Source organism: Engystomops pustulosus, chromosome 1 (genome assembly GCF_040894005.1).
Source record: "Engystomops pustulosus chromosome 1, aEngPut4.maternal, whole genome shotgun sequence".
Classification (NCBI taxonomy): Eukaryota; Metazoa; Chordata; class Amphibia; order Anura; family Leptodactylidae; genus Engystomops; species Engystomops pustulosus.
In genome coordinates this window covers 22170149-22192104 of record NC_092411.1, presented here as the reverse complement: position 1 = coordinate 22192104, position 21956 = coordinate 22170149, and the positions used below count along the sequence as shown (strand labels likewise).

Below are 21956 nucleotides of genomic sequence, written 5' to 3'. Positions count from 1 at the left end.
CAGTACATAAGGGGTGCATGGTGAGTATACACTGGCAGTACATAAGGGGTGCATGGTGGGTACACTGGCAGTACATAAGGGGTGCATGGTGGATACACTGGCAGTACATAAGGGGTGCATGGTGGATACACTGGCAGTACATAAGGGGTGCATGGTGGGTACACTGGCAGTACATAAGGGGTGCATGGTGAGTATACACTGGCAGTACATAAGGGGTGCATGGTGGGTACACTGGCAGTACATAAGGGGTGCATGGTGGGTATACACTGGCAGTACATAAGGGGTGCATGGTGGGTATACACTGGCAGTACATAAGGGGTGCATGGTGGGTATACACTGGCAGTACATAAGGGGTGCATGGTGGGTACACTGGCAGTACATAAGGGGTGCATGGTGGGTATACACTGGCAGTACATAAGGGGTGCATGGTGGGTACACTGGCAGTACATAAGGGGTGCATGGTGGGTATACACTGGCAGTACATAAGGGGTGCATGGTGGGTATACACTGGCAGTACATAAGGGGTACATGGTGGGTACACTGGCAGTACATAAGGGGTGCATGGTGGATACACTGGCAGTACATAAGGGGTGCATGGTGGATACACTGGCAGTACATAAGGGGTGCATGGTGGATACACTGGCAGTACATAAGGGGTGCATGGTCGGTATACACTGGCAGTACATAAGGGGTGCATGGTGGGTATACACTGGAAGTACATAAGGGGTGCATGGTGGGTACACTGGCAGTACATAAGGGGTGCATGGTGGGTACACACTGGCAGTACATAAGGGGTGTATGGTGGGTACACTGGCAGTACATAAGGGCTGCATGGTGGGTATACACTGGCAGTACATAAGGGGTGCATGGTGGGTATACACTGGCAGTACATAAGGGGTGCATGGTGGGTATACACTGGCAGTACATAAGGGGTGCATGGTGGGTATACACTGGCAGTACATAAGGGGTGCATGGTGGGTACACTAGGGGTACATGAAAAGCACACAGTGGTACATAGGGGCACAATTAGTGTACATGAGGACTGGGGGGTACATGAGGAGTAGGGGTAAATGAGTACAGTGGGAGTATAAGAGGGGTATATGAGGGGCACACTGGTAGTATATGAGGGTTACATGAGGTATACACTTGAGGTACATTAGGGGTACAGTGGATGTAAATGAAAGCCACACTGGGAGTATATGAGGGGTGCATGAGGGGCACACTGAGTATATGAGGGGTACACTGAGTATATGAGGGGTACACTGAGGGCGTACAAAAGGGGAATAGTGGGGGTACATGAGGGGTAAGCTGAGAATGCATTAGGGGCACAATGGGAGTATATGAGGGGTAGATAATTAGGACACTGGGATTATATGGGTGTACACTGGGAGTATATGTCAGGTATATGAGAGGTACACCAGGAGTATATGATGATTACACTGGGGGGTACATGACGAGTACACTGGGGGCGCATGGGATATACATTGGAGGTACATAATAAGGGGTACATCAAGGTACATGAGTGGAAATGGGGGCACCCTGGGGCTGTAGTTTGTTAGCTCAGGGTGTAGCAATGTGGCTGTTGATGGAGCAGACACACCAGGACCTGTGGCCCCCCCTCACATCTCTCCTTCAGTACTTGTTCTGCTCCAGACCTGTAACTCACAGTATATGTACTGGACATGCGCTCTAACTACCGGACTCGCTGTCATACATATAATCCTAGCGGGCTGTGGGGCTCAGTTATGGCGGCCAGCAGGCCTGTCAGGTCTGTCAGTGATTGGTGCACATGACTGACTTATATAGTCATGTGACTTTATATCAGCCTCTGAAGGTGCCATACCTTTCAATGGTTGGACTTCCCCTTTAAGTGCTGAGAGGGTTATCACTTATCACGATCAGTATCATTTTCTCGGACCCTGGAGCCATCATCGGCTTCACTCTCTGCTCATTTACGCTGACAAACTTTCTCTGACGGTTGTTGGGAGCTTCATATTGGATTTGCCGGGAGCTTATGTCCCTGTGCAGACGGTGCTGGAGGGTACAGAGTGTTTCGGAGGAGGTGGGGGGTTATGTAAGGCTGACAGCTGCTCTGAAGTCTCCGTCTCCCGGGTCCATCTTCCCGTAATTCACTTCTGGTAGAGACTTCTTTATATCCCTGTTACCAAGTGTGGGGATAATAGTTTTTTTTATTTTCGGGAAACCTTTATTCCAGAAAATTTCCAAATGATTTCTTGAAATAAAACTGAAATCTCATCAAAAATCAAAAACACTGCTCCGTCACTTCCAAAAATCCAAGAAAAAGAAATATGCAAATCTTTAGGTTAGATCTTGGATGAGGACATGGATGTCCGGTGAGTGGTCGTCCGACCTTATGGACCTCAGACAAATTATGGGGCAGCATTGCTCTTTTACCATGCAGAGCACCATGCACTGGGTTGTGGTTGTGTTTGGTACTGCAGGAAGGTCCTCATAATAATAATAATAATCCTTTATTTATATGGCGCACACAGATTACGCAGCGCTGCACAAAACTTGTCAAATTGGTCCCTGTCCCCAATGGGACAATCTTAACAGCCTACCAGTATGTTTGGAGTGTGGGAGGAAACCAGTGACCTGGAGGAAACCCACGCAAACACGGAGAGAACATACAAACTCTTTGCAGATGTTGACCTGGGTGGCACTCAAACCCAGGAGCTGCACTACCGGGTTCAACCACAACCCAATGCGTGGTGCAGAACCTGTCCAGGACTGTCCTGTTCATAGGAACTGCATTGTAAGAAAACCATGGGGTGGAGAATAGCCCCAAACATCAAAGCCTCTTCTCTCAGGGGTCAAATCCTGCACTATAAAAGGGGTTTCCTTTGATCTAGGACCCCATCTCTTTTACATACAGCCCCACATATGGGCATTGGCGGTGCCACCGTTAGGATCCCAGCTATAGTTTTTGGCTAACATGTACAGCGCAATACATTTACTTGTGGCTGCATTTGGTATTGCAACCTGAATTGAGTGAATTACAGGACCAAGTTCAGCCATAACCCAATGTGCAGCGCTGTGCATGCAGGACCCATGGACAGGTGACCCCATAAAGTGACATGGCCCCTTATTTTAGGTGTGGATTTGCTATGGGACTTTTAGGACGTAGGACCTGCTCTTCTTGGTTCCGCACCTTGGGTAGTGAGAACCTGTTCAGGACTCCCCTGTCCGGAGGAATCGTATTGTAAAGAAACAAGGGGTCAAAGAGAAGCATCAAACCCTTCTCTTCTTGGGGCCAAACTCCGGCACATAATAGGGCCCCATCTCTTTTACATACATCTGCTCCTCTAGGCACTGACTTATACATGTTCCATAATTCATAGCTAAGATTTCAATTTCACTTTCTTAATTTCATAAAACATGACATTTCTGCCCGTCCTCATAAGATCCGGATGCTCAGCAGAGAACTAATAAAAACCAGACAGGATTCCATCAAGGAACAGAAATGCGTCTCCTTCCTGGGGCGCTGTTATAATAAATCAGAGAGATGGCGTCATCCTGAGATTACGCTGCAGACTATATTATTAGATTATGTCACTCGCCATAACACGGCATATCAATTAATGGCCGTTCTGAACCTGGACCGGGCAGGGACTATACAAAGATATCATGGTGACCTACCTTGTCTCCACCATGATGTAGAAGCCTCAATAAGCAACTTTATGTATCATACCGATTAAAAACAACTCCTGCAATTTATTATTTATAGCTTCTAAAACGACCTATGTGTCTCCATGGTAACAGACTACAAACAAACCCTGTGTAGTCAGATCCTGAGCGATCTTTAATATTTGCCAACCTTAATTTGGTCTTATTTCTCTCTTGCAGGTGTGACTATGACCTTTCTTTGAAAGCTTCGGGGACGTTCCTCTGTAATTGGTTCATTGCGTTTTTTTAATGTTACTGACATTGTGAGGCCGGCCTCCAATCATGTCTACCGATGTAGAATCCTGCACCAGCACTTCAACAGACCTGGCACCAGCCGCCAAACCGGCCACCAAAAAGGAAAAGAAAAAAGGTACAAAAGTGTGGTATAAAAAATATACATCTGCCCCCTACTACACTCTCCTGACCACAAGGGTCCATTCCAAATAGTAATGGGTCGTTCGGGACCGAGCCGGCACAGAGCCAGCTCTTTTTTAGTCAACGGTGAAAGCCGGCTCCCGCCTGAGAGCTGGTCCAGTGAGCCACTTCTTTAAAATTACATTAAAGAGGTTCGGGCCAAGCAGGAGGACGGAACATGTGACGTTTATTGGGGGCTCTCCTGCTCCTCCCCCTGACCCCTCCCTCTCTATATAAAATATTTTCTGTGTACTAGCTGACTCCGGGCAGGGAGCCAATAACTCAGTAAACCCTCGTCCCTTCACGGGTGACTCCGCCCCTGAAGGGAGTCTCCCTAAATTATATTAAATAGGGAGCAGTTCAGGAGCTGGAAGAGCCGGCTCTTTATAATGATCCAGCTCACTGAGAAGAGACGAAGTTCTCATGACTAATTCCAAAGACATTATACCACAAACTGAAGTAGAGCACACAGCAAAGGTCCCTCCCCATACGTTCCCCATATATTCTTTTAAATGCTGACACTTAGGACTATAAAGAGTTGGTCCCTTTAAGGCAAATGTAGGAGGAAGGTTTTATCACTGGAGATTTTATTCAGACCCCAGGAAGTCTCAAGGATCTGGATTTGAAGCTTCTGACCACAGTCTTCCAGTAGCATTTCTGCTTCCTGAACACTAGGTATTCTCTTACTGGAGAAGCTCCTCCTGTTTGTTCGGACCAGAATCTTTTGTTCCTGGCCCCAGTAATAGGTCTGATGTGATAGTTATACTGGTGGAGACACTGCGCTGTTCTGGAGCTTCTATGTGGAACTTGGAAGGATCTAGACAACAGGTCCAGATTCTGACCACTGTCCACTAGCAGCGTTCCTGGTTCCTGTACACTGGGCATTGTCCTACAGGAGAAGCTTCTCATGTTTGTTACGACCAGAACATTGGGGCAGATTTATCAAGTGTCTGAAAGTCAGAATATTTTCAGTTGCCCATGGCAACCAATCACAGCTCCCCTTTAAAATATTCATGAGCACTGGTAAAAAGAAAGCTGAGCTGTGATTGGTTTCCATGGGCAACTGGAAATATTCTGACTTTCAGACACTTGATAAATCTGCCCCATTGTGTTCCTGGCTCCAGAAGTAGGTCCGATGTCATAGTTACACTGGTGGAGACACTGGCCACCTCTGGTGTTTCTATGAAGAAGTTCTCAAGGATCTAGACAGCTGGTCTGGCTTCTGACCACTGTCCTCCAGTTGAGGAACTCTGCAGTAGGTCTTTGGACCTGCCGTGTAATAGAGGATCATCAGACATCTAGTTATAAGCCGAGCGGAAAATGTAACAGATGTTTGTGGTGGTGGATGAGGCCGAGCAGAAGGAGAAGCCGCAGGACAGTGTTATGACAGGTGAACATCCTCACCACCTCCAGGCTTCTTCAAGATCATGTCAAGGAGCAAACATAGTACAGAACCTCTCTGGTTAATCCAAGCCATGTGTCCTGGAGCCCACAAACATCTGGCTCCCATGTAATGTGCTGAATGAGGGACCCGGTGTGACCACTGAAATGAGCCGCCATGCTGTGCAGAGTATTGGGTTACCTCACACGCATGGCGGTATTATACTGCAGATTCCCCACATTTCCAAGCCCTGGCATGTCGGGGGTTCTAGTCCTCCACACATTCGAGAAAGGAGTTGACCATCTGCTATTCCCCCAGGTCCAGAGAAAACCGATGAATTTCTTCTAGCCAGGTTTAAAGGGGATGGAGTACGGTATAAAGCCAAATTAATTGGGATCGATGATGTTCCGGAGGCGCGTGGAGATAAGATGAGCCAGGACTCCATGATGAAGCTGAAGGTAAGAGCTGCCCCCCCTGGTAGACTTTATAGTAATGCAATGTATCCCCCTCCCGGTAACAGCACTATATGGCGTGATATCTTGCAGGGTATGGCAGTCGCCGCTCGATCTCAGGGACAACACAAGCAGCGGATCTGGGTGAACATTTCACTTTCCGGAATTAAAATCATTGACGAGAAAACGGGCGTAAGTTTTTATAAAATTTTTTTCTTTACCTATAAGAATGGATTAGTGTTAATTTGCCACAAATGTGTTGGTTTACTTAGGGTGCTGGTCATAGCGGGTTACTTAGGGTGCATATATAGTGGGTTACACAAACTATATATATAGTTTATAGTGTGTTACACAGGGTGCAAGTTATAGCCAGTAACTAAGGGTGTAGATTATTTATTGATGGTGCTGGTAATAATGGTTTACTTAGGGTGCTGGTAATAATGGGTTACTTAGGGTGCTGGTAATAATGGGTTACTTAGGGTGCAGGTTAATGTGGGTTACTTCGAGTGCTGGTAATTGAGGATTATTTAGGGTGCAGGTTATATTAGTTTTTTAGGGTGCAAGTTAATGTGGGTTATAGTGGGTTACTTAGGCTGCAGGTTACAGCAGGTTTCTTAGGGAGCAGGTTATAAAGGGTTACTAAAGTTGCAGGTTATAGTAGGTTACTTAAGGTGCAGGATATATCAGGTATCGCGGGGTGCAGGTTATAGCAGGTTAAATAGGGTGTAGGTTATAGCAGGTTACTTAGGGTGCAAGTAATAGCAGTTGACCAAGGGTGCAGTTGACCAAGGGTTGACCAAGCAGTTGACCAACTCGCATCACACTCGCAACGCATGCTGCCGGGAACCCACGACCCGAACGATGCACCGCAGGAGTGAACTCAGCATGTCAGTTCACTCCCGGTGTGCAGCATTCGGGCCGTGCGTTCCCGGCAGCTCGCGTTGCGGGTGTGATGCGAGTTCATCGCATCACACTCGCAAGTGTGGAACGGGCCTAAGGATGCTGGTTATAGCTGGGTACTTAGGGTGCAGGTTAGTGCAAGTTACTTAGGGTGCTGGTTACAGTGGGTTATTTAGGGTGCAGGTTATAGCGGTGGACTCAGGGTGCCGGTTATAGTGGATTACTCAGGGTGCCGGTTATTATAGTGGATTACTTAGGGTGCAGGTTATAGCGGATTAGTTTGGGTGTAGGTTATAGTGGGTAACTTTGAGTGCAGGTTACAGAGGGTGACTTAGGGTGCAAGTTATAGCGGATTACAAAGGATGCTGGTTATAGCGGATTACATAGGGTGCTGGTTATAGTGGGTGACTTAGGGTGCAGGTTATAGTGGGTTACTTAGGGTGCAGGTTACAGCGGGTGACTTAGGGTGCAGGTTACTCAGGGTGCAGGTAATAGCGGATTATTTAAGGTTCTGGTTATAGCGGGTTACTTAGGGTGCAGGTTACTCAGGGTGCAGGTAATAGCGGGTTATTTAAGGTTCTGGTTATAGCGGATTACATAGGGTGCTGGTTATAGCGGATTACATAGGGTGCTGGTTATAGTGGGTGACTTAGGGTGCTGGTTATAGTGGGTTACTTAGGGTGCAGGTTACAGCGGATTACATAGGGTGCTGGTTATAGCGGATTACATAGGGTGCTGGTTATAGTGGGTGACTTAGGGTGCTGGTTATAGTGGGTTACTTAGGGTGCAGGTTACAGCGGGTGACTTAGGGTGCAGGTTACTCAGGGTGCAGGTAATAGCGGGTTATTTAAGGTTCTGGTTATAGTGGGTTACTTAGGGTGCAGATGTATGGGGACGTTCCTAGCAGGCCACATTCCATCAGGAGTAACGTCCAGAAAATTCCGCTCTGGATATTTTTTTTTCACAGATATTTGAGGAAAAAAATGAAGTGAGAATTAAACAGAAATATTCTAACACTTGCGCAACCAAAGCCTTAGTCATCTGGAACACAACGTCCCGGTAGATGCGGCTGGACGCCTCGGCCGTCAGGGGGTGACGCACTTTTATGACCCCCAGCTGTTTAAATATGTCCTGGAGCGATGGTGTGAGGAGGCGGCTCGGGGCGGCGGGGAGTTCACTCAGAATCCAGTAACAGCCGCACGATCTTTACAGGACACAGAAATAACATTGTGTCCACCCTACTGGTCCCGTCCACAAAAATACTCCAAAAATAATCCCTGGTGGGTAGGCGGGTAACCAACATTCAATAACTGACCTTGCAGATTGCTGCCAGTATCCACACACTGCTGTGCTCTGAACTCTCTGCAAACAGTGTTCAGTATTATCCATGTAGCGATGCATACTAATACATTTGTGTATGTTAGTAGCAGCAGGACTGGGAAATATAGATTTATATTCCAGGATTGTAGCTTCTACAAGTGCGCTAGGGACGTGTCCTCACACTGCTGTGCTCTATGCTCACTGCAGCCAGTGTACTCTTCTTAGAGACGTGCAATCATGCCATTGTGTTAGTTGTTAGTAGCAGCAGGACTGTGAAATATGGATTTATGTTCAAGGATTGTGACTTCTCCAAGTGTGCTAGGGGCTTGTTCTCACACTGCTGTGCTCTGTGCTCTCTGCAGCCAGTATTAAGCTATCACTCCAAGCAAAGGGAAGGGACTACAGAACAGTTGAATTCACAGAGCTCAGAGCACAGCAGTGTGAGGGCAGTAAGATGATTAGACTTCCTATATACAGAATCCTTACTCTGCCCTGTCATCACTTTCCAGGTCATCGAACATGAACATCCTGTTAATAAGATTTCTTTCATTGCCCGAGATGTGACCGACAACCGAGCGTTTGGCTATGTCTGCGGAGCTGAAGGACAGCACCAGTTCTTTGCCATTAAAACAGCGCAGCAGGTACAGCACGGTGTGCACGGGGTCATAGGAATATAAGAGTTACTAACGATGGTAACGTGTAAACTACATGACAAGCTCGGCTCTGCTACATCTGTATCTGTGTCAGGTCAGGGATCCTGTACAGTTTCCGTTCCTTACTTTTATAGGTTTTCTCTTTGTCCTCAGGCTGAGCCTCTGGTTGTGGATCTGAAGGATTTATTCCAGGTCATCTATAACACAAAGAAGAAGGAAGATGAGGATAAGAAGAAGGTGCGTCCTGTGTCCCAGATGAAAAGCGCATATAGTGCGTCAGTTCTAGCGTCCTGGGTGGTCTAGGGTGGTGCAAGGGTTAATTCTGGTATATCTGGAGCAATGAAGGGGCTAATTCCACATATACCTACATGTCAGATATACACAGAACATGTAAACTACATGGTATCATTGTGGGTGTGCACTCTGGAGATGATAGAGTTAAAAATCGCCGACCCCACAGACAGGGGGAGCTGGATTTTGGATTAATTTTTGATATTGTGTTTAAACCTTTTTGGTGCTTTCAGTGGGAACTCTGGCAGTGACCAGTTCACTGTAATAATTTGTGTAATACTTCACATTTCCTGTGGGGGTGCTGTAGGGAGATCAATCACCTATTGGATCTTCTAGAGATTATTGCTGGGTTTCCTAGTGTTGTGTTGTCTAAAATTTTCAGGTGATGGCCAATCCTTAGAATAAATAGTAATCATAGGGGATTGGGTTCCCCCCCTCAGTAGAACACAGCCCCCCCCATTTTTGTATATCCAGACAGAGCACCACACAGGGCAGTGTGTCCACACCTGATACTGCAGCTCAGCCCATTCACACAAACAAAACTGGAATATCACCAAGATATTACTAACAATTTTTGGGACTCTTCTGAAGTTCCTCGAGTGTACTTGTACCTGATATGTCCTACAATATGTATTTTTTTAAAGATTTCTTTTATTTAAAAAAAATTGTCTTTTGATAACAAAAGTTCTCACCCTGCTTCATTCTAGATTAATGTATGGCTCCCTCTAGTGGTCACAGATGGAATAACATTGATTTATATATTCGGACAAAAACATTTTCTGACTGTTACAGTGTCATGCATTGTCAAATTTTGTAGTCGTAGTCATCCCACAGTAACAAGAAAATTATTCTAATTCTATTTTGTATCATACTTCATATATTATTTATTTATTTGTGTATTTTTTTCTCTAGAATGAAGAAGGTAACCAGCCGGTCGAGGTAAAGTTAAAAAAAAATATATTTTTTCTGTGCCTTTAAATTGTATTGTAAGCAAAATGATCAGGGATAGAAGTGTCTTGTAGCCAATGAGGTTGTTAATAATTGTCAACACTAGAATAGAGCGCTCATCCAGAGGCAGTGTCCTGAAAATTAAAACTCATTTAATGGAGACAATGGGGGTCATTTACTAAGGGCCCGATTCGCGCTTTCCCGACGTGTTACCCGAATATTTCTGATTTGCGCCGATTTCCCCTGAATTGCCCCGGGATTTTGGCGCATGTGATCGGATTGTGGTGCATCGGCGCTGGCATGCACGCGGCGGAAATCAGGGGGCGTGGCCGAACGAAAACCTGACGGATTCGGAAAAACCGCTGCATTTTTTTAAAAAAATGTGTCGCGGAGCTTGCACTTACCATCACTCAGCCCAGCTCGGTGTAATCCAGTGCGTTCCGGGAAACTTCAGCGCAGCAGCGCCACCTGGTGGACGTCGGAGGAACAACCTTAATAAATCCCGGCCGGACCCGAATCCAGCGCAGAGAACACGCTGCTGGATCGCGAATGGATCGGGTAAGTAAATCTCCGCGACACATTTTTTTTTTTTTACTGCGGCGGTTTTTCGGATTCCGTCGGGTTTTCGTTCGGCCACGCCCCCCCCCATTTCCGATCGCGTGCACCAAAATCCCGGGGCAATTCAGGGGAAATCTGCGCAAATCGGAAATATTCGGGTAACACGTCGGGAAAACGCAAATCGGGCCCTTAGTAAATGACCCCCATTGGGACAAAGCGGGATGAGTCTTGTGATACTGCAGTAATTTACTTCCTCTCTGTTTCAATAGAAGACAAAGAGGCAGGTAGCAAAATATGCAATGGATTAAAGTAGATGGACTAATGGATATATTTTATACATTAATACAAAAAACAAGGTATTTCTGAGACTGGAGAGTAATTTTTTAAAGTTAATAGTGTCCTGTGATTACAGCAGCATCAGCACTAATTCAACATCAGGCAACACACGGACTAGTGGGAGAGAAGCGAGATAGGATATGGTAGAATTGTAATAGAAGCTAATAAAAGGACTTACAAATACACAGGTTGTCCTTTTATTACAGCAGAATCTGCATGGATACAATTAAGCTGTCTCCAAGCAGTGTCAAAGGGATGTGTGATTACAGAAGTAGTAAAAGGAAAGAAAGCATGGAAGAGGAGGTAGAATTGTAATGTCAGCAAGCATTAAGAGATACTTTCATGCAAGTTGTCCTGTGCTTACAGCAGCATCTACGCAGATTCAATTACACTGTCCTAATGCATTGTCAGAAGGATGTGTGATTAAAGAAGTAACCGAGTAGAAAGAATGGAAGAGGAGGTAGAATTGTTATCAGGGCACCCAATAAAAAGCAAGTTGTCCTGTGATTACAGCAGCACCTGCGCATATTCAGTTACACTGCCCTAGTACATTGTCAGAGAGATGAGTGATTAAACAATTAACAGGGTAGAAAGTATGGAAGAGGAGGTAGAAATGTTATCAGGGCACCCAATAAAAAAAACAAGTTGTCCTGTGATTACAGCAGTATCTGCACAGATCCAGTGTTAGAGACATGTGTGACAACACATGAACTAATAGGGGATGAAGGAAGTAAATTGCAGGTGGAATTGTAATGGGAGCAAACAATAGGAGTTACACATATACAGGTTATCCTGTGATTACAGCAGCATCTGCACAGATACAATTAGACTGTGGTGCAATGGAGTGTCAATGGGATGTGTGATCAGGGTGGTAACAGGGGAGAACGGATGGAAGAGGAGGTAGAAATAATGAGCAAGGATTGAAAGATACATACATATTATCCTGTTCTTACAGCAGCATCTGCAGTGATTCACTTAGTGAGTAACATGGGCGGATGGGCCCTGGGCTGTATGGAAATTATAGTCCCTACAAGTCGGGAATCACTTCCTACATCTGGTACTATGCTTCATCAGCTTCTTGGGGAATGGAGGATGTGTCCTTTCTGCCTGCTTTCAATCTGCAGCTTCAGGACCTTTGGAGGACCTTCAAATGTCCTGAAATGGCTCTTATGTACATGTGTATTGAGATCAGGAACTGATATTTGAGGATTTCATGAGTATAACATTTGGTGGGTGGTTTGGTTGCCCATGGGCCCCATAGAAGGCTTGTTCCCCTGGGCTACCACCCAAACCGCCCTATATTATATTCCAACACTGCTGAGCTAAATACATACAAGTGACATAGTTGCTCAGCCGTGTATCTTATGGATGTTATATCTAAACATCGGCGTCGTCTCTTACAGAATGGAAGCGATGCTTTGCTCAGCATTGACAATGACGTCGACAAAATGAAATTAGTAAGTAGCCGCCTGCTGATGGTTTCCTCCATGTGTATGCTGTATAGTGATTCTCATGTATATGAGCAGCTCCTCCGTATTATAATAATCTTCTCCTATACTCTGCGGTGGGGGATAGTATTATAATATCACTGTGATCCCCCCATATGAACTACTATAATACATGAGAACACACCAGCCCCCCCCCTCCCCCTCCTCTTCACTAAATCTCAATCTTTCCTTCCCTTGTCAGACCAAAAACAAAGATTGTTAAGGCTGAATATGTGTCGGTAAGTGTCATAGTGCACAGTGCAATAGTGACATGAAGGGATTGTAGAGTGTGAAAGCTCATCCAGACAACAAGGGGTTATGTAATATCACAGTGCCCTATAGTATAAGCTGTGTGTGGTGGTCCTCTTATAGGATTGATATAGGAGACGTCCCTGGGTCTACGCAGAGCGGTTCTCCCATCACATTCTATCTATAATAGCTGCACTTCCTACAGTCACCTCTAGGGATCCACATAGGAACCTAAGTTATAGGTGAAAATCTCGAAGCAGATGATCAAAAACGGAGCAATAACCTGGAGGAAGTCGAATCGGGAGAATTAGGATAAAGCCAAAGTCAGGGGTGCTGCTGCCTGAGGTGCACTATAGAACGGCGCCCCCTCTGACCCATCCTGTAGTAATATATCAGGTGGGTTCTCCATGCAGTGTCTCACACCCATCATATCAGGGGATATTATCAGGGTTTCTGCGCCTAGACAATGGCGTAGAAACCACAAAAAAATCGCAACTGCTAGCCTATACCTAGCACATGAGATTATTTTCTCTTAACACCAGCTCCAGACAGGTAGTGAGTAACCTAAAAAGTTAACCCCCCACCCCCACCCGAATACATCAAGAGTCTTTTGATCTTTTGATGTACTCGGCTGCGCCTGAAGTGACGGCTATCACAAGCGCTGGCATATAATAAATATCACTTAATATTTTTGCCACCCCCCATCTCTCTGTAGGAGGTGCTGCCTGAGGCAAGAGGTTCACCTCATGGCTGGTGCAGTCCTGGCCAAATTGGAAGAAGACATCAAGCAGTAGATGTAGTCAGATTGAGAATAATAAGGAGAATAACAGGAGTCACCGGGGGACATGTATCTTTATTTAATCTTTTTTGCGACTTTTTTTTTTAATTGCGACTTTTTACTGCAACTTTTGCTGTCGTTTCCCTAGCACACATTGGCACATCTTATGTATCTTTATTTTCAAGATGTTCCGGGCAACTTTTCACTTGTGTATCATTTTTTCCCCTGTATTTTTGCGCCAGGGCAGGGCAACTTGTAATTTGGAATTATTTCACATGCTTTAAATTGTAAAAAAATTTTTGCATTCACATTTTGAAATGTATTGGTTACTTCCAAGGGTGCGGTCACACGTGGCGTTTGTGATGTGTTTTTAAAAGCATCACCGAAACGCATGTGTTTTACATGTAACCACACGTTTGGTTGGTTAGAAGGCATTTTTTTTTACAGCTGCTTACACTTCCATCATTGAAGAGAAACGCTTTCTAACCAGTCAAATGTTAACACAGCTGCTTACACTTCCAACAGTTTATCGAAACGCTTTCTAACCAGCCGTTCCTACAATGGTTTTATAAAAGCATCGCAAACGCCATGTGTGACCGCACCCTCATATGTCATCATCTCCCTGGGGTGTGGCTAGATTGCTTAAAAAATGCAGGTCTCAGCCTCAAAAATCCAATATTAAAAGTACTGTCCACTCCTGTATATAACCCCCCCCCCCCCCTCTCATGGCTTGTGTCCATGTGGATTTGAGTCATTTGCAATAAAAAGTCTCAAAAAAAAGGCAAAGTCACAAGAAAAACAGGAAAAACTTAATATGTATCACAAGAAAAAAAGACATGATCATGCATAAGGTGCAAAAAGGACCTTCCAAAAGTCTCAATTATGCACCAAAGAAAAAAAAAAACTAAGATACATGTCCCCCACTGAGGCAAGAGGCCCCTAGAGGAGAAATGTAGTATTACATCCTGACCTATGATGTACCTTCCACCGCAACCATTAAAAACAACTCAAACCACATCCTAACATGGAAGGGAATCAGGACTGACTTGAATAGATGTAGCAGAGCTGAATATGTCATTGATCTCTATGGGGGTTGTAGTAGAGCAACTTCACTCCCGACTTTCACCTCTACATTGCTCTCCATTATGTCACTATTGCACTAAGCTCTGTCGTGTATCATTGGTCTGATCACTTTTATAACTTTTTCCCATATTTTATTATGATTTTCCCACTTTATTTAGGGCAGTGTTTTTATACATTTTGTATAATTTTGTATAATATTTTGTATACATTTGCTGCTTTACATCATGTCCCTTCAGGAGGGATCTATGTACAAGGGAACCCTATGCCTGCACCCAGGGGGTGAGCCCATTATAAAATCCTATTGATCCCTTTAAGGCAGATTAAAGGGGAATTCTAAATTCATAGGTTATGTCCCAGGTGGAGTGGCACTTAAAGGGGTGGCACAAATTATAATTGTTAGGTAATAACTTGATGATCACTGGGGGTCTGACTGCTGCGACCACAAAGGCAAGGGTCCCATTCCCCAATCTAAAGGAAACAGCATACAATATACTCTTCCATTCTTTCCCTATAGGACTCTGACAGTCCCAGGTACAGGTGCAGCCCAATTTGGCCTCTCCTTGTAATTAGTGAAGGTCTTAGTGGTCAAAAAGCAAACAATCAGCCCCTATCATATGTAGATTTTATAGAGTGGTGTAAAATTAGAGGAACCTGGCGGCTTTCTCCCGAAAACAGCGCTCATTCATACACGCAGGCTATTTGTGGTATTGCAGCTGAACCCAAATCAGTTTAGAAGAGGCTGCAATACCAGACACAACCCATGCACAAAGTGTGGCGCTGTTTTGGAAGAAATGCAGCAATGTTGTGGCTGCCCCCCTGTGCGCAGGCTGACTGTATCCAGCTCCAGTACAATACCAACTTTTCATCGCAATGCAGAAACTTCTGAAACTCATCAATTTTCACCAGTTTGGGTATTTTTTTTGTGCTTCACATCACATTTTTTTATTTCTTCAGTGCATGCTCACGTTGTGTCCACTGACCACTGTTGACTATACCTAGTATAGTAAAATAATTTGTCTCAAATAGCACCACACCTGTCCATAGGTCATGTCTAGTATTGCAGCTCAGATTCATCTTAATGAATAAGGGTGAGCTGCAATACCACACACAACCTCTGGACAAGTGGGGCGCAATTTCTGAAAAAAAGTTTGCAGTCTTAGTCTATTATTGACGTAGATCTGGAAGATCATTGGTTAGGATACATTGACATCCAAGAGGTCGCTAAGGTCATATCTGAAGAAGGTCCATAGGTGGTGGCTATTTCTTGGTAGAAGGTTGGTCTCCTTCAGAAGACCACACACAAACTCAATGGTCTTATAGAGGGGTGGTCTTTACAAAGTCTGCCGAATTACATAAGGAATTATGTATCTGTTCCCCCTCCATTGTGGTAAATCTCTTCTTCTCCTTCATTTTTTAAGGGTGTTGACCAGATGAATTTATTTGGTGATATGTCCACACCGCCAGATCTCAACAGTCCAACAGTAAGTACTTGACTCCATTATCTCAACTTTTTTTCTCTTCCTGATGTACTACATACTATATATACATCACCACTAGGGGGAGCTCAGGAGATTACTACATACTATATATACATCACCACTAGGGGGAGCTCAGGAGATTACTACATACTATATATACATCACCACTAGGGGGAGCTCAGGAGATTACTACATACTGTATATACAGCCACCACTAGGAGGAGCTCAGGAGATTACTACATACTATATATACATCACCACTAGGGGGAGCTCAGGAGATTACTACAAACTGTATATACACCACCACTAGGAGGAGCTCAGGAGATTACTATATACTCTATATACACCACCACTAGGGGGAGCTCAGGAGATTACTACATACTGTATATACACCACCACTAGGAGGAGCCGAGGAGATTACTACATACTGTATGTACATCACCACTAGGGGGAGCTCAGGAGATTACTACATACTGTATATACATCACCACTAGGAGGAGCTCAGGAGATTACTACATACTGTACATACAGCCACCACTAGGAGGAGCCTGGGAGATTACTACATACTGTATATACAGCCACCACTAGGAGGAGCTCAGGAGATTACTACATACTGTATATACAGTCACCACTAGGGGGAGCTCAGAAGATTACTACATACTGTATATACACCACCACTAGGGGGAGCTCAGGTGATTACTACATACTGTGTATACAGCCACCACTAGGGGGAGCTCAGGAGATTACTACATACTGTATATACAGCCACCACTAGGAGGAGCTCAGGAGATTACTACATACTGTATATACACCACCACTAGGGGGAGCTCAGGAGATTACTACATACTGTATATACACCACCACTAGGAGGAGCTCAGGAGATTACTACATACTGTATATACACCACCACTAGGAGGAGCTCAGGAGATTACTACATACTGTATATACACCACCACTAGGGGGAGCTCAGGAGATTACTACATACTGTATATACACCACCACTAGGAGGAGCTCAGGAGATTACTACATACTGTATATACACCACCACTAGGAGGAGCTCAGGAGATTACTACATACTGTATATACACCACCACTAGGGGGAGCTCAGGAGATTACTACATACTGTATATACGCCACCACTAGGGGGAGCTCAGGAGATTACTACATACTGTATATACACCACCACTAGGAGGAGCTCAGGAGATTACTACATACTGTATATACCCCACCACTAGGGGTAGCTCAGGAGATTTCTACATACTGTATATACAGCCACCACTAGGGGGAGCTCAGGAGATTACTACATACTGTATATACACCACCACAAGGGGTAGCTCAGGAGATTACTACATACTGTATATACCCCACCACTAGGGGTAGCTCAGGAGATTTCTACATTCTGTATATACACCACCACTAGGGGGAGCTCAGGAGATTACTACATACTGTATATACAGCCACAACTAGGAGGAGCTCAGGAGATTACTACATACTGTATATACACCACCACTAGGGGTAGCTCAGGAGATTTCTACATACTGTATATACAGCCACCACTAGGAGGAGCTCAGGAGATTATTACATACTGTATATACACCACCACTAGGAGGAGCTCAGGAGATTACTACATACTGTGTATACACCACCACTAGGGGGAGCTCAGGAGATTACTACATACTGTATATACAGCACCTCTAGGAGGAGCTCAGGAGATTACTACATACTGTATATACACCACCACCAGGGGGAGCTCAGGAGATTACTACATACTGTATATACACCACCACTAGGGGGAGCTCAGGAGATTACTACATACTGTATATACACCACCACTAGGGGTAGCTCAGGAGATTACTACATACTGTATATACACCACCACTAGGGGGAGCTCAGGAGATTACTACATACTGTATATACACCACCACTAGGGGTAGCTCAGGAGATTACTACATACTGTATATACAGCCACCACTAGGGGGAGCTCAGGAGATCACTACATACTGTATATACAGCCACCACTAGGGGGAGCTCAGGAGATTACTACATACTGTATATACAGCCACCACTAGGAGGAGCTCAGGAGATTACTACATACTGTATATACAGCCACCACTATTAGGGTGAGATAATAAATACATACTGTATATACACCACCACTAGGAGGAGCTCAGGAGATTACTACATACTGTATATACAGCCACCACTAGGGGGAGCTCAGGAGATTACTACATACTGTATATACACCACCACTAGGGGTAGCTCAGGAGATTTCTACATACTGTATATACACCACCACTAGGGGGAGCTCAGGAGATTACTGCATACTGTATATACACCACCACTAGGGGAGCTCAGGAGATTACTACATACTGTATATACACCACCACTAGGGGGAGCTCAGGAGATTACTACATACTGTATATACACCACCACTAGGGGGAGCTCAGGAGATTACTACATACTGTATATACACCACCACTAGGAGGAGCTCAGGAGATTACTACATACTGTATATACACCACCACTAGGGGGAGCTCAGGAGATTACTACATACTGTATATACACCACCACTAGGGGGAGCTCAGGAGATTTCTACATGCTGTTTAAACATAGAATTCTGACTTTGAAAATAAAGTATGCCCTGAGCTTCCCTTCATGCTATTCTATGACTTTGAAGAGGATTTGAAGTTTTGTGTAAGTAAAACATAGCTCTGACTACTAGAGCGATATCCCAAAAGGGGATATTTTCATTAATATTGTGATGACAAACGATTCACTTTTGTGCAGATGAGCCTCATCCTAGAGACCTCGGAGGTCAGTGATGAGGAGGGGTGAACCCACTGGAGGAGATTTTTCTTATCTTCTAGCTTTGTGGTGGACATGGCATATAACACGACCCATTAACACCACCTTTTTTGTTTTCTATGTCCTGTCACACCTAAAGTTTGGTGAGGGGAAGGGGGGGGGGCATTTCTGAATGCTATCAGGATCTACTAAGTGGCCACCTCCAAGCGCGGGGAGGTGAATTAAGACTGATGTACCAGATACCAGTCTCTATATGTCCCTCCTGTTGATGTGTTGCTCGTAGACGCGTCTGGTGACCTTTGGCTTTGTACATGTCAGCAGCGGCTTCATATTAATATTTACCTGTTGGTACAGAGTCACCTTTTAACTCGCAGTCGTTTTTCATTAACCACCGGCCATATTATTTTTGGAAATGTCTGATGTTTGTTATTGAGGACAAACCATCAAAGTTCATCTATTGCTTAACTGAGTGTCATATGTGGTGACCGCTGCGTCTCGGGTAGGTCACAGCAGGACTCCAAATATGCCGCTTGTCCACCTCAGCAGAGGGTGAGGGGCTTCTAATTGTGGGTCTATTAATGTCTCCTTATGCTGTTTAAACATTAGTCTATGGCATTTATGCAGAAATTGGACAACACCCTGAGGGTGATGCCACACATGGCGTTTTGAACCCGTTTTTGGTTTGTTTTTAAAGAGGACCTGTCACCCAATTTATCGGCACTAGGAGCTGCTTACTAAAGTAAGCAGCTCCTAGTGCTCGATCAAACACCCCAGTGTTAGAGTGATAGCGTTACCGGAAACCTCCGGTAACGCTATCAAACACAGCGGCGGGGTAGGATGTAATTCGCAAAGCTGTCCGACGTATTCAAGAGGGGGCAGGGTTGGGGCGTGGCTAGGGGCGGTGACTGCCAGCCTATGGAGCCAGCGGGGTCGGTCCGGGGAAGAGGCAGCGCCTCGGACCGCCCCCTCATGAATACATCCGATGATTACACTGTACCCCGCCGCAGTGTTGGATAGCGTTACCAGAGGTTTCCGGTAACGCTATCACTCTAACACTGCGGCGTTTGATCAAGCACTAGGAGCTGCTTACTTTAGTAAGCAGCTCCTAGTGCCGAAAGTATAGGTGACAGGTCCTCTTTAAGCAGTCCACCCAAAAACGCATGCGGTTTTTAAAAAGGCATCCATTTTTGACCAGTTTTAATTACGATAATTGGTAGAACCTGTCAAAAACAAATGCGTTATTGGACGGAATGCTTAAAAACAGACCAAAAACAGGTTCAAAATGCCCCTTAAAGGGGTTTTCCCACGAAGGCAAGTTAAGCCCTACATACGGGATGGGGCCTAACTTGCTGATCCATGGGGGTCTAAGTGCTGAAATCCCTGCAGATCACAAACCGACCCCTTGACGCTCCTAATGGGGCAGACGCCCGCGCATGACCGTTCTGCTCCGGTACTTTCTTTGGAGCGGACGGTAATTGCCAAGCGCCGCATTCACCAATCTAATCAACCGTATAAACTATGATACTATGATCTCCGTCAGCTCCATAGAGATTACTGGAGCACAACGGTCTGCGCCATTAGTCTGAGGGGCGTCGATTGGACCCCTAATTTTCGCGATCTGCGGGGGTCTCAGCACTGAGACCCCCACTGATCAGCAAGTTAGCTAACTTGCCTTCATGGGAAAAGCCCTTTAAATGAGACCTTTCATCAGCTCCTTTTAAACAACAGTGATACCACAATTGCGTCGGGCCCCCATGGTCCCTGGGGTCCCATGCAGTGGAATGAGATGTGTTATAAGGAAATCCACCACTGGAGTAATGGACGTCTTATCTAAAGACCATCACAGGAAATATCAGGAGGGGGGCACATTCTTTTTCGGCCTCATTTGATTTCTCTGATTTGCATGTGTGATTATCTAACGTCTCATTTCATTTCTCTTCGTGTCACCAGGAAAGTAATGATATCCTGTTAGTGGATCTAAACACTGAAATCGACACCAATCAGAACTGTGTAAAAGGCAACCCCTTCACCTCCAATGGCGTCCTCCACGCTCCCTCCTCCTCCTCTTCTCTTCCTCATCCCGCAGCGCATTCACCTTTCTCGCCTGAAAACCCATTTTCTAGCAAACTCAGCTTCTTCCCCGCACCTAATCCAGATCCATTCTGTGATGACCCGTTCACCTCTAAAGACCAATCAGTCTCTGTCTCTTCTTCATTTGATTCTTCCAAATCTCTCAATCATAAGGCGGAAAATGTAAAAAGCGTCATGAATGGCCCCGGCGGCCCTAACGGCGCCCTCGCTGACGACATTCAGTTTGGACAGCAGTTTGACCAAATATCGGGCCAGTCTGGTAAGCAAGAGGTCAAGTCAGACCAGTGGCCCTTCCCAGCTAGCCAGGCAGGGCCCGGGTGCAGGACTCACAATGGTGTGGTAGGACAATGTAGCTCTAGGAGCAGACCGCAGCCCGACCCCTCACCCCAAGGAGGGCATGTGCACAACGGATCACGGAGGAACTCAGAGGGGAGCGCCAATCACAAGAAGGACAATAGCAGTCCGCATCCTGCAGACCCCATAACTATAAGCCCCCCGCCACAGAGTGCCAAGCCTGGAAGAGGAAGGAGAAGTGTCAAGGTGACTACTGTGCTGTATGTAATGTCTGTATGATCCAACGTTGTAATGTGCAGATGTAACAGAACCCAAGTTATTATTATACGGTTTCAGTTTTGGAAAGTTCTAAAAAAACTTTATGTAACAATCCATTACCATCCAAGATCTCTGCATGCTGACAGTGAATGGGACAGTGATATAGCTAGTCCTGCTCTCAGCTGAGAAGTGGAGACAATTGTCTGGACTCCAGACTGAAACATTGTAGCAAACCAGCAGAGATCTTTACAGCTGCTGCTGATGTGTTTTGCTCACAGAGCATTGTCTAGACTGGATACAATTGTCTCCACTTCTCAGCTGAGAGCAGGACTAGCTATGTACAAGGTCACTGCCTCTGAATGGTGAAAATTGTATCCAGTCTAGACAATGCTCTGTGAGCTAAATACATCAGCAGCTGCACAAATCTCTGCTGGTGTGTTACAATGTATCAGTCTGGCTTTCAAGCCGTTTAGCTCACAGAGCATTGTCTAGA

General features: G+C 45.3%; 1 protein-coding gene across 2 annotated transcripts in view; it reads left to right on the top strand.

Annotated features, from left to right (window-relative positions):
- DAB2 (DAB adaptor protein 2) overlaps window positions 1-21956 on the top strand; it is a 67154-nt gene that overhangs the window by 29846 nt on the left and 15352 nt on the right. Inside the window, exons 2-10 of one of the 2 annotated variants that reach the window (XM_072135422.1) lie at window positions 3868-4057; window positions 5801-5940; window positions 6028-6126; window positions 8664-8795; window positions 8961-9044; window positions 10011-10037; window positions 12344-12397; window positions 15956-16018; window positions 20771-21451. In XM_072135422.1, the coding sequence (XP_071991523.1) occupies window positions 3970-4057; window positions 5801-5940; window positions 6028-6126; window positions 8664-8795; window positions 8961-9044; window positions 10011-10037; window positions 12344-12397; window positions 15956-16018; window positions 20771-21451 (1368 nt within the window). In that variant the 5' untranslated portion in view covers window positions 3868-3969. The remainder of the gene's footprint in view (window positions 1-3867; window positions 4058-5800; window positions 5941-6027; window positions 6127-8663; window positions 8796-8960; window positions 9045-10010; window positions 10038-12343; window positions 12398-15955; window positions 16019-20770; window positions 21452-21956) is intronic. The other variant, XM_072135429.1, reaches the window with a different exon arrangement.